The sequence below is a fragment of the Triticum urartu genome, chromosome 7, assembly GCF_003073215.2.
Source record: "Triticum urartu cultivar G1812 chromosome 7, Tu2.1, whole genome shotgun sequence".
NCBI classification, from domain to species: Eukaryota; Viridiplantae; Streptophyta; class Magnoliopsida; order Poales; family Poaceae; genus Triticum; species Triticum urartu.
Window position 1 is genome coordinate 628,660,497 of NC_053028.1, and position 13,308 is coordinate 628,673,804.

The 13,308-nt window shown below is 45.0% G+C and overlaps 1 protein-coding gene across 1 annotated transcript; it reads left to right on the forward strand.

Moving 5' to 3' along the window:
• The first annotated feature begins 9,640 nt into the window (after nucleotides 1-9,640).
• LOC125524937 (egg cell-secreted protein 1.3-like) lies at nucleotides 9,641-10,386 on the forward strand. Its single transcript, XM_048689966.1, has one exon. It carries the CDS (start codon nucleotides 9,736-9,738, stop codon nucleotides 10,189-10,191), a length of 456 nt encoding a protein of 151 aa, XP_048545923.1. The 5' UTR covers nucleotides 9,641-9,735; the 3' UTR covers nucleotides 10,192-10,386.
• Nucleotides 10,387-13,308: the final 2,922 nt, after the last annotated feature.

The following is a 13,308-nucleotide window of genomic DNA, read 5'->3' on the forward strand; positions in this document are numbered from 1 at the left end:
TTGAACTGAAATAAGCTGACAATAGAAATTAGTTGTCAACTATTTTTGAATAAACTGTATCAAAGACATAAACATATGCATGCATGGTTGAGAAAAACTCACATAATGGTAGAACTGGAGGCGTTTGCACATTGACCCAGATGTCTATATTACCTTCAATATCATCTTCCAGACGAATATCAAAGGTGACAACCATACCAGGCTCAAATGCATAAGCCTTGCATAGTGCTTGCCAAGTTTTGCATTCAAAATGGGTGTATGTGTCTCCATTATATAATTTCACGTTGAAAGTATACCCATGCTCCGTCTTCAAGTAAACTCTCTTTACCTCCATATCATCTATAGCACTAAAACCTATCTTATCCAAGACAAAAATTCTTGCATGGCAGGGGATGCGCTAGTAGAATAGTGAAAATTTAAAATTATAAGTTGAAGCAAATGAAGCATAAGTTTTGCATTCAAATAATAATTGACAAAGTGACTTACTGTATCAACTTCGAATGTCTCATCCAGCTTGATGCTGAAGCGCCTACCATCAACAAGAAAATTTATGTCGCACAGGCCGCACTGGTCTTCACAGTGTTCACAAATAATGAAATCTTTTTCGTCGTCAGATGACATTTCCTATGTTCATATAGGTGAAATATTAAACACCTGTTACTATCTAACATTAATTAATATCTAGCCAAATATATATTCATCTAACATTTGACATTAATATATCTAACTATATTCATCTCTAACAATTGACATTACTATATATTTAACTTTTCTATCTAATTCATCTAACATTCGACATTAATCTAACATTTATATATACTCAAAATATATAAAAAATTAAATAAACAGAAAAACTCATTAACAAATAATATTTTAATTAGATCATCAAATCTCAGATACCTAAATTTTCTTACTAAAAATAAACTAGTTATATTAATTATTGAACTATAGTTCAAATCTCATATACCTAAATAAACTAGTTATATTAATTATTGAACTAGTTCAAATCTCATATACCTAAATAAACTAGTTCGACAATTTTCTTACTAAAAATAAACTAGTTATATTAATTATTGAACTAGTTCAAATCTCATATACCTAAATAAACTAGTTCGATAATTTTCTTACTAAAAATAAACTAGTTATATTAATTATTGAACTAGTTCAAATCTCATATACCTAAATAAACTAGTTCGACAATTTTCTTACTAAAAATAAACTAGTTATATTAATTATTGAACTAGTTCAAATCTCATATACCTAAATAAACTAGTTCGATAATTTTCTTACTAAAAATAAACTAGTTATATTAATTATTCAACTAGTTCAAATCTCTAGTTCGACAATTTTCTATCTAGCTAATTCATCTGACATTCGACATTAATCAAACATTCGATCATCTAATTAACTTTTCTAAAAACAGAAAATAAGTATAAAAAAATGTGTGTGTGTATGTGTGTGTATAGTGTGTACGTATATATGCATGTGTGTGTATGTGTGTATGTGTGCGGCCCCGTACGCCGCCGCCCCGTATGTACGAGCGGGGGCGCCGGCATACGGGGCGGGGGCGGCGGCGTACGTACGGGCGGGGGCGCCGCCATACGGGCCGGGTGCGACGACGACGGACGGCGGCGCGGCGGGTATACACGAGAGCGAGAGACGTACGGGACCGCGGCGGGACGACGACGGACGGCGGCGCGCGGCATTCGGGGCAGCGGCGCGAGACGGCGACGACGACAGGCGGCGGCGGGGACAGCGACGACAACGACGGACGACGGGCGACGGGGGCGAGGACGGGTTCGAGCGGCGCGCGAGAGGTTGGAGACGAAAGAAGTGGGAGATCTAACTGAATTTTCGTAAGTGTTGTATATATAAGAGAGGCCTTTAGTACCGGTTGGAGCCACCAGCCGGTACTAAAGGCCAACTTTGGCCAGGCCAAGAAGCGGGAAGAGCAGGCCTTTAGTACCGGTTGGTGGTTCCAACCGGTACTAAATGGTGGTCTTTAGTACCGGTTGGAGCCACCAACCGGTACTAAAGGCCTCGCGCTGCCACCCCAAAGTTTAGTCCCACCTCGCCGGGCGAAGGGCAGGCGCATTGGTTTATAAACCCAGCCGCGGCTACCTCTTCGAACTCCTCTATATAGCAGGCTTCTGGGCCTAATTAATTAGGGTGCGCTGCCCTGTGAGCCTGCTGGCCCTTCTGGGCCTGCATTTGCACACCCTAGATCTGGCAGGCCCATTGGGCAGCACGCCAACAAATTTTTTATATAGTTTTTTCTTTTCTGCATTATTTATTTTCTTCTATTTATTTTTGAGTAGTTTTTTATATAGTTTTTCCTTTTCTGCATTATTTATTTTCTTCTATTTATTTTTGAGTAATTTTTTTGTATAGTTTTTTTATTTTCTGCATTATTTCTTTTCTTCTATTTATTTTTTTTCTAGAAATTGAATGTTGCATACTGAACAATTAGGTAAATGACCGAAAAACAACAAATGATGTCAGAACATGTTGGAAATTGATGACGTCGCTTTGAATGCTGCATACTAAACACAAAAGAAGTCTGGAGTTCAAATAAGTTTAAAAAACATTGAAGTGGCCATGTAACAGATGAGTTCTCGTCCGAAACACTGATACTCTGAAAGAGTTTGTCCAGTTTGTACACGAAGTGCGTCTAGTTTTTGTCGTGACCCTCTCTACTCTTTCGCGCATGCTATGCGGGTGATATGATGATACCATGCCAAGTTTCAACATTTTCAGGATTCATTTTGTAGTGATTTTCAATTTCACGGTCATTTAGCTCTCTAAACAATTAGGGAAATGACCGAAAAACAACAAATGATGTCAGAACATGTTGGAAATTGATGACGTCGCTTTGAATGCTGCATACTAAACACAAAAGAAGTCTGGAGTTCAAATAAGTTTAAAAAACATTGAAGTGGCCATGTAATAGATGAGTTCTCGTCCGAAACCCTGATACTCTGAAAGAGTTTGTCCAGTTTGTACACGAAGTGCGTCCAGTTTTTGCCGTGACCCTCGCTACTCTTTCGCGCATGCTATGCGTGTGATATGATGATACCACGCCAAGTTTCAACATTTTCAGGATTCATTTTGTAGTGATTTTCAATTTCACGGTCATTTAGCTCTCTAAACAATTAGGTAAATCACCGAAAAACAACAAATGATGTCAGAACATGTTGGAAATTGATGACGTTGCTTTGAATGCTGCATACTAAACACAAAAGAAGTCTGGAGTTCAAATAAGTTTAAAAAACATTGAAGTGGCCATGTAACAGATGAGTTCTCGTCCGAAACTCTGATACTCTAAAAGAGTTTGTCCAGTTTGTACACGAAGTGCATCCAGTTTTTGCCATGACCCTCTCTACTCTTTCGCGCATGCTATGCGGGTGATATGATGATACCATGCCAAGTTTCAACATTTTCAGGATTCATTTTGTAGTGATTTTCAATTTCACGGTCATTTAGCTCTCTAAACAATTACGTAAATCACCGAAAAACAAAAAATGATGTCAGAACATGTTGGAAATTGATGACGTCGCTTTGAATGCTGCATACTGAACACAAAAGAAGTCCGGAGTTCAAATAAGTTATTAAAAATAAAAAAGAGGTGCAATGCTGGTTCAAATAAGTTATTAAAAATCTTTCTTCTCCTCTTTTTTTCTTCTTCTTCCTCTTTTTTTTATCAGAAACGAGGGTCGTCGAGGGTCGCCGAACGGTAGAGGAAACCCTAAATAGCAAGTATCGTCGATGTGAGATACATGTGGCCGTCGGTGTCGGACACTACATCCACGTCCCACAAGTGACGCGGGCTTCGACGCCCACGTCACTTGTGGGACGTGGATGTAGTGTCCGACACCGACGGCCACATGTATCTCACACCCATGATACTTGCTATTTAGGGTTTCCTCTACCGCTCGGTGACCCTCGACGACCCTCGTTCCCGATAAAAAAAGAGGAAGAAGAAGAAAAAAAGAGGAGAAGAAAGAATAGAGAAGTTCTTACTCCTCTATTCTTTCTTCTCCTCTTTTTTTCTTCTTCCTCTTCTTTTTTATCCTTGAAGCGTTGTCGAGGCCACCCCAAACCCTAGAGAAGCAGCGTCGAGGCCACCCCAAACCCTAGAGAAGCAGCGTCGAGGCCACTAATTAATATTAGTTCTACGTTTGCCACTAATATATCCATCTGTCATGCTTGAATAATAATTGCCATGTTGTCAATATTTGTAGAAACTATGGACACTGCCCGAGACGAAGTACAAGAAGAGTTGTTGGGGGACATAATCGCACGAGGAAGTGATGCCGTCTGCTTGTTGTTTCTCAACGACACCGATGGTCTGGAAGCAGCTGGCTATGATTATGATAGCTCCGGTGACCTAATGCCGGTGCAAGAAGGAGACCGTGAGGACGGCTCCGGTGACCCAATGCTGGTGCAAGAAGGAGACCGTGATGACGTCTCCGGTGACTGAACCGAGTCCGTCCAGGTATATATATTAGTTAAGCTTCTGTTGACTAGCTAATTAATGCATTCATTGTTTTGGTATGTACACATATTAATTAAGTCTTTGTTCTTTTTTCTAGCCCTCCGGATCGAGCACAACTTCGGTAAAGAGACGAGGCCCGAAGAAAAAGTTGAGCTCGGATGAAAAGTTTGAGATCATAGTAATCGCGGCCGACGGCCAACCGATTGAACCCCTCCGAACAAAAAGCGCATTTGTTGCTCAGTGCGGGGTTTTGGTTAGGGACAAGATCCCGATCAGCATCCAGCAATGGTTAAAGCCGGCTACAGAAGACCCTGAGGTGTCTTATGTCAATGATATGCAGAAAAATGATATTTGGACTGAGCTGAAGTCAAATTTCACCCTACCGCCAGAGGATGATCCAGAGAAGCCAGTTCAAGAGCAATTAATCAAGTCTTTTGCTCTTAAGAGGATGGCAGAACTATTCAGGAGGTGGAAGAAAGAGCTGAATAAGTTTGTCGAAAATAAAGAGACACCAGAATTCAAGGGCAGATATGAGAAGATCAGAGATCACTGGCCCGCATTTGTGGCCCACAAGACATCGGAAAAGAGTAAGAAGATGTCGGCGACAAACAAGCAAAATGCTACGAAGAAGAAGCATCACCATCGCACGGGGTCAGGTGGCTACCTCGTAGCCCGGCCTAAGTGGGCCAAGACTGAGAATGATCTGGTTGATAAAGGGATCGAACCAGAGACAATTAACTGGCCAGACCGTTGCCGGACTTGGTTCTTTGGGGCTGGCGGAACCTTGGACCCTATATCAGGGAAGTGCATTTGGACGAACGATCAAATGGACATACCAGTCAAGAAGCTTCAGCAGTATATCGAAGCAGCGCAGCAAGGGACGTTCTTTCCAGACAGAGAGAACGACGTGCTCACAATGGCCCTCGGGAATCCTGAACACCCTGGACGGACACGAGGCACGCCAGGCTCCATTCCGTGGAAGGTTGGGTTTCCGGACGCAGGCGGTTACAAATGCCAGGAGAGGAGGAAAAAAGTGCAGTAGACCCAAATGCAGGCGCTGCAAGCAAGGGTACAAGCGATAGAGGAACGAGAAGCAAATCGCAGCAAACGAACTGCCGAAGCTTCCCCCGAAGCTACCCCGCCATCTCAGCGGAGAAGCAGCGTGGCTTCCACCGAGCTGCTTCAGCCGGAGCATGCCTTGACGGCTCCTGCCAGCTATCCCGTGGATGCTATCACGGAGTCTCAAAATTGCCACCTTATGACGCTATGGATGAATTTGAAGGTCAAGGCGGCTGTTGGCTCTGTTTATCCTACTGAACCCGGCGCAACTTTTCACTGCCGGCCGATTCCAGAAGGATATGCTAGGGTGATGGTGGATGAAATAACGGAGGGATTTGAGGACCTCCAACTTGACCACCCTACCGGTGAAGGGGAGACTAGGCTGGATTCTGCTCTGAAGACTCCATGCCTATGGCGGAAGGAGCTCATCAACCTTCCGAACTGGACGCCTCCGCCTCCTCCTCCTCCTCCGGCAAGTCAGGCCACTCCGCCTCCTCCACCGCCTCCTCCTCCGGCGAGTCAAGACACTCCGCCTCCTCCACCGCCTCCTCCTCCGGCGAGTCAGGGCACTTCGCCTCCTTCTCCGCCTGCGCCGGCGCGCCCGAGCAGCCAGCCTCCTCCTTCTCCGCCTCGTCAGCAAGGGCGGAAGAGACCTGCCGCCGCTCCGGCAGCTCCGGCGCGTCGTAGTCCTTCTCCTCCGCCTCGTAAGCAAGTAAGGAAGACAACCGCTCCGTCTGCTCGGCCGGTGTCTAGCAGTACTGCCAGAGGCGGGAGGACATACAGATTCGGTCCTTCTCTGAAGACTCCAGAGAAGTTACCATACGAGAGGACCCCAGAGGAGAATGCCGAGATCGCGCGAGAAGAAGTGAGGAACTTCTTTGAAGGGGTGAAAGCAAAGAAACATCCACCTCCGGAGGAGAAGGTAGATCCGGTGAAAGCGAAGCGCACTCTAGCTGCCCTGACAAAACCACCCAAGACTCCGCCTAAAGGAAACTATGAGCGCATTATTGCAAAGGAATTTGTCGAAGCGGAGCGGTCGGGAAGTACTGTTAGTGATCAAAGGCTGAAAGAACGACGAGCTGGGAAACAAATTGCACAGCTCGGTGAACAAGCGAAGCAATCGTGCCCCCCGCTCAAGGTGCCTAGCGACATCGTCGCTAATGATCCGAGGATGGTGCCCGGTTATAGCAATCTTGGAGATTACCTGCCCGACGATGTACATTATGATTTCATGGAGGTGCAGATACAAAGATACGAGTACGGGAAGCCTCTCGTCAAAGATGAAAGATCTCTATCAACGATGATGCGAAGATTGCATGATTGGTACTTGAAAATCTGCAGAGAGTCTGGGGGGAGGAGTACTTTGTATGTGAGAGTTAAAGGGAGCATGACCTCGTTGGAATTGATCTGTTGCCTGTTCCATTTGAGGAGTTCTTTAAGTTTTTCAATCAATTGGCCCTCGATAAAGCAACGGTCACCTGCTACTATCTGTAAGTAGTACTACTTCTGTCATTAAGTCTCTCTATATAGCTCAACTCTTTCATTGCATATATTTATAATTATCCTCACTATATTATGCAGATTGAAGATCACCGAATTGAAGAAAAGACAAGTAGGTGATATTGGGTTCATTACACATATCTCATAGATGAAACTGAGGTTAAATTTCATCCCGCAGATACCGAGGCCAACTTGCTACGATCGTTGGTAATAAATGAAAACAAAGATATAATACTCTTTTCTTACAACTTCAAGTGAGTGTTACTGTCTTGTGCGTATTTGGTTTCCCTTATATATTAGTCAAGGTTATAGTAATGTAATTGATGAGTTATGCATGCGTGTGCAGTTTCTACTATATTATCCTAGAGATTAAGCTTGAGCAGGGACTAGTAACCGTCTTAGACTCAAGACGAAAAGATCCCCAGGACTATGCGGACATGACTCAAATGCTCGAGAAGTAAGTTAAATCGATCATTATCCACCACATCAGCAACTTTGTTCATTTCCTAATATATCAAGTAATTGTTTTCTTTGTCTGGCAGGGTTTGGAAAAAATTCACCAAAAAAGCTCCGGGACTCCCGAAGAAGCTGCAATTTAGACACCTGAAAGTAAGTACTATAGTAGCATGTTCAGCGCATCTCCTATTGATTCAAGCGCTAGTTTCATCAATACCATTTGGCATTCTTGCTTATCAGTTTGATTGACCTCTATTTCATGTAAAGTGGTTGTGGCAGGAACAAGGGAATAATTTCTGTGGATACTACATTTACGAGTCCATCCGCCACACGACCTGTGAGCGGGGCTACTCTGACGAACAATACGAAGTGCGTAAATAACAACATTCACAATTTTATTTTATCACCATCATTTGTGTTGAGTTTCATTCATTCATTCATATATATATATATATATATATATATATACATATATTGACCCCTTTCTTCAAATTAGATGTTTCGGAAGCGGGATGAACTCCTAGCACCAGCTCGCATGCGAGCAATTCAAGAGGAATTGGCGGCATTCTTTCTTGACCACGTGATCGCTGAAGACGGAGAATACTATGTGGACCATGAGTCCGTATGTTAGGAGATTATATTTGTAAGAGATAATTATTGTATATATGTAGCCGGTAGTGTCGGATAGATATACGAGAACTTGTTGTTCGACCAATCTCTCGGAGAAGGAGAGGTGGTCGATATCACTTCTCTCTGTATGCATATATGTTCATGACGATCTTCTGTTTCCTTCGTTTGCTTACTAGCTAGCTAGCGTGTCTAGTCCTCTCTATACTATGTATAGTACGTAGCGTCGACCAAGCACGGACATAAGAGAGGACATTTCTTTCTATTAATTATAGCTAGCTAACACAATATATGAAACACCTAAATTAACCCCCCAACCCCCCCGGTTCGCAATGTAACCGGTATTAATACTCTTTTCTGGCCGAACCAAAGCCTCCTTTTCTACTAGTGAACGGTTGCTAATTAGATCTCCCAAGCCCATACATATAAAAGAAAAAAAAATTATACCTATTTTTTGTGTCCACCTAAAAAGTAAACTAGCCCTCACGCCTAGCCCATGATCACCCAGCCCGGCGCCATGTAAATGTTTTAATCCATCCCCAAACACATGGCGATGTCATGCCGTTTAATTACTTTTTCAATTTTTCAAAAGCAATTACTTCTAAACCGCTTATTAAATTAATATTCATTTCCGCCATTAGACCTCTCATGGAGAGCTCCTTGAAACTAGATCATGTGTGGATATGTTTTGACAAACTTTTTATCTGTGTAACTTTAGTGCTACAAGAACCAACTCCCTGCTTGGTTCGCTTTCCATGATGCCAGTTGTCCTAATGATGTCGTAAGTTGTCTACAATGACCGTAAAGTAGGCTAATATTATCCTTCCTACTATTAATAGTGAGTAGCTTAACAATATCCAGAGTCGCCTCTACAATACTTTGTAACATTGTAGGAAAGCTTAGTTTTCGAGGTAGCCAACATAGAAACAACGTTATACAACTTCCAAAGTAATATTGACAACTGAGCATCACTAAGGTAGACGACCTCATAGTGAAGTGTACACCTTAGATTTCGAGGTACCCAACTTAGAAATCATGGAAGGCAACTTTTGGACTGCTGCCAACCAGCTAATTAGCAACGGTATGCAACTTCAAAACAGACACGCCCGTGCTTAAGGGGTCATATTTGCTATGTCCGGCTGTAGATGCTCAGTGTGTAGACTCGGGCCAGAGGAATCTTTCCATTTATATGATGCATTTGGTGAATGGATTCATATTTAGGTGTGCGCTTAAGACGTCCAAAGAATTTAGCAGTTTGTTCTACCGATAAGGAAACATGTGAGTTGGTATGGAAAGTGAAATGACACGAAGACAGCGAAAGATGACATACCAAACGAAACCGCGGCGGGTATCGATTAGGAGACAAATCGGTTGGCATGGAAAATGCAGAAACCGGAAACAAGGGATCCTCCCTCGGTGGAAGGCGTATCGTCGTCAGTACTAAAGACCACCAGAATGGGAAGCGAAAGGACCTTCCAAGTTCTGAAACTGAAGCAAGCGCGCGTTACCGCTCGCTCTCATCGTCCTGTATAAATTGAACGTAGCACGTACACAGCGTCACAGCCAGCACTTGCTAGAGCCTAGAGGCGATCAGTACCATGGCTTCCTCCGGCTCACTCCTCCCCGCCCTCCTCGTGCTGCTCCTGCTCACAGTCGCGGCCACCGCGTCGACGACTACGACGACCTTCGTCCGGGCGGGCGCTCCTCCGGCCGAGCTCGCCGAGCGGCTGCAGGGAGTGGGGCAGCAGCAGTGCTGGGAGATACTGATGGACATCAGGTCGTGCACGGGGGAGATCATCCTCTTCTTCCTCAACGGCGAGGCGTACCTGGGGCCCGGGTGCTGCCGCGCCATCCGCGCCGTCGAGCAGCGCTGCTGGGCCGCGGACGCCATGCTGTCCGTCATCGGGTTCACCCCAGAGGAGGGGGACATGCTCAAGGGCTACTGCGACGCCGGTGACAGCGGCGAGGGGCAGCAGCGTGGTGCTCTTGACGGCGTTGCAAGTGACAGCGCCGTGGCCGCCGCTGCCGGAAGGAAGGGGCTTGGTGCCCCGTGAAGCTGAGAGTCTGAAGTGTGTGTCCACGTCCACCTGTAGGTTCTCGTGAATCCTGTGATGCTTCATGAGTTCATGTAATCTTTGTTGCGAAGCTGGGAGGCGAGTGGTTTCTCTGGTTTTTGTTCGTGTAACCCGACCCGAGTTGGCTATCGCTAACCCCAGCAAGGCTCGAATAATAGTTTCTCTGCCATATTACACCATTTTTCTCTTGAACTAATTAACTTTATGAGTAAACGTGACACACAAACCCAATCAAAATCAAAGACTAGACACGGTAAATATCAGAGTGGAATCACAGTGTAAGACAAACCAACCACGATGGTGCGCCGGCGCACGTGCCGGGAGGTTCAAGTTGTAGAGCGCGCCACCGCGCGCGTTCGACCGAGAGCTTGCAGGACCCGCCCCCTCTTTCCCCATCGGTGAGGCAGAGCAGGCCGAGACGCTTCAGGCCCCTGTGAAGGTAGATAGTTGTGGCCGGTCTATGCGCACCGGAACGCCATGCCATGCACGAACACGCCGTCTTGCGGCTCACGTCAAGGCTGGTGGCGGCAAACCCCACGGCGGCGAGGGAAGGCGCGGCGTGGACTCAGACGTGGGATGCAATGGACGAACGTTTGCAAGTGACCTGTTTGATGAAATGCCTCCTGACAGAGGGGGTGGGGGAAGAAGAGAGGACAAAACCTAAATGCCACGTGGTGAGTTTCTTACTCTAATCTGGTGTCGGATGAAAGTTATCCGGTTTTGAGATTTGAGGGGCTTAATTTCAACAAAAAAATCTTAAAAGGAGCGTATATAGACTTTAGGCAAACATGACGGACCAAAAATATATGTTTCTTCTTTTATGATGACGTCTACCGAGTTGATGCATTTGACCAGATCTCTCTCTCTCTCTTGATGATGGCATTTCTCTTTTTTTTTAGGAATGGCCATGAGATTTCTCTCATCATGAATGGCGATGTAGTCTTTGGATAGGACCTCCTTCACCTAGGCAACTTTTTATTTCCAGTTTATATAAAACAACATTTTTTACATTCTTCATCTTCTCATGCAAAGGCTGGTTATTCGTTCAATGTTACGATATCAACTTGATATAACATTTGAACGAGACACTAGTGCTACCTTCCATGTCCCTTCGTCGCTCCCTTCCGAAGGGTGGCACAGGCGGTGCCCCCAACCACGAGTGGGTAGCGGCAGGGACGGCTCCTTTTCCCGCAGCGGCGTCCTCCACGAGCTGGTGAGCTCACGGGGGCGGGCAGCAGCCGGCACGACGTCGCGCCTTTTTGCGGTGGCGGGTGTGGTGAGGTGGGCCAGCTGGGAGGCATGGGCGGCTTGGCAGCTGCCTCGGAGCATGCTCGAGGGTAAAAGTCGGGGCGGCTCCCGATCTGGACACGACGATGGTCGTTAGGGCCGGGCTTGTGATGGGGTGGTCGGTGCTCGGGTTGGCAGTTTGACGCGGAGGTGCGCGGTAGGTGCGGTGGCATGTGCATGCAGTCGAGGTGGTAGTCCCAATCTAGGTCTGGATGGGTGGCGTCCGAGCTCTGTTTTCATGTGTGGGCTTCAGCGTTCGCGGCCAATGTGGAGCTCGGTTGTGGTGTCACGCTCGTTGGTGTTGACTCGCCTCCATGGTGGTGGTGTGAGTGAGGGCTCTCGGGTCGGCTGTCATGGTATGCTACTGCAAGTGCAGTGCAACTTCGGTCCGCTCTCTGTTCACTATAGTTGGGCCCCCTCCTTGGACTGGGGTAGGGGAAGGGGCTCTGGGCAAAGGTCTTGTTTCGATGGGGGTTAATAGATACCCGCGACGATGGCACTATGGCGCCCTCGTTTTTTTGTAGTTGTTGTCAAAGTCTTGGTGGTCGAGTTTTGAGTTGGCCAATGTGGGCATTGTTGGTTTTTGTTGTTGTTTTTTCTTTCTATGTGGTTTTGGTCTAGTTCCCCCGATATAACGGGACATTATATATTTTTGTTTTTCCTCTTAATGAATTTGGCATAGCTCCTACCTATCTATATCTATACCTATTAATACTAATACTAGTACTAATACCGATACCAATAAAATAAAGTGTGTTTCTCTGATTTTTTGATTCCTTCACACATGTTATTAATTTTAATTATTTCCTATGGATAAATTAAATTCGTCGGGGTCCATGCATGAGATTTTCTTTCGAGGTGATTCTGAACTGTATCAGCATGAACCAACGATAATATGGGTTTGAGAGCCGCAAAAATAAATTGGCACCGCAACTGAACCTCTACCATCGGCTGCGCCTACCTCAGCTCGCATCTTTCACGTTAAATACTGACCACCCAGGGAATCGGCAAACACACGGTGAGAATAGAGGAGAGCAGCATCCTCATGTTCGGCGCCAGACATAGATTGTGTGGGCTGAATACTATACTTAAACAGGTGGGACAATTAAAGAGAAGGATTGTGGGCTGGATAGAATATTTAAATGGGTGGGATAATTAAAGGAGGGATTGAACAGAAATTGCTTTTGGACGCCGAGCTCCATGGAAGCTTCAAAATGCAAAATTTAAAATACGTGAAAATTCGTATTTTTACATTTCGAAAAATCTGAAAAAATACAGACATACATGAAGGCATAATGCACACGTGTGTAAAATTTCACAACGAAATACGATGAAATGAGGGATGTGCAAAATGAACAAATCTAGGGGGTTTTAACAGATGATACTATTCATTCTTCTATATCGTGAATTTTTCTTTCTTGTACAGGCCGCATTTGAATGTATTTCATCCTGAAATTATACATACATACACCTCACATCCCTGTTTACTTGTACAAATTTTTTCAGATCTCTTTGAAACCGAAACTTTTGAGTTTTGATTTTTTCATAAATTCAGCCGCCATGAAGGCCGAGATCCAAAACGCCATACTGTCTTGAATGGCCACCACGAGAGTGCAAGAGAGGAGGCATGCGGAAGCGAGTTCGGCCCTATAGAAGCGAGAGCTAGTTTTGCATGCAACTTTATGGTCATACACGCATAGCTGGTTGAGGGATATTTTTTCAGGATGCGCAAGCTAGCTGATTGAGAAGTTCTTCTGAGATAATTGATCTATGCGATGTCCTACTAACTGAAAACGTTGATAAGGATCT

What these genes read in the sequence shown, in the direction of transcription:
- LOC125524937 (XM_048689966.1), top strand. Translation starts at nt 9,736, where the DNA reads ATGGCTTCCTCCGGCTCACTCCTCCCCGCCCTCCTCGTGCTGCTCCTG.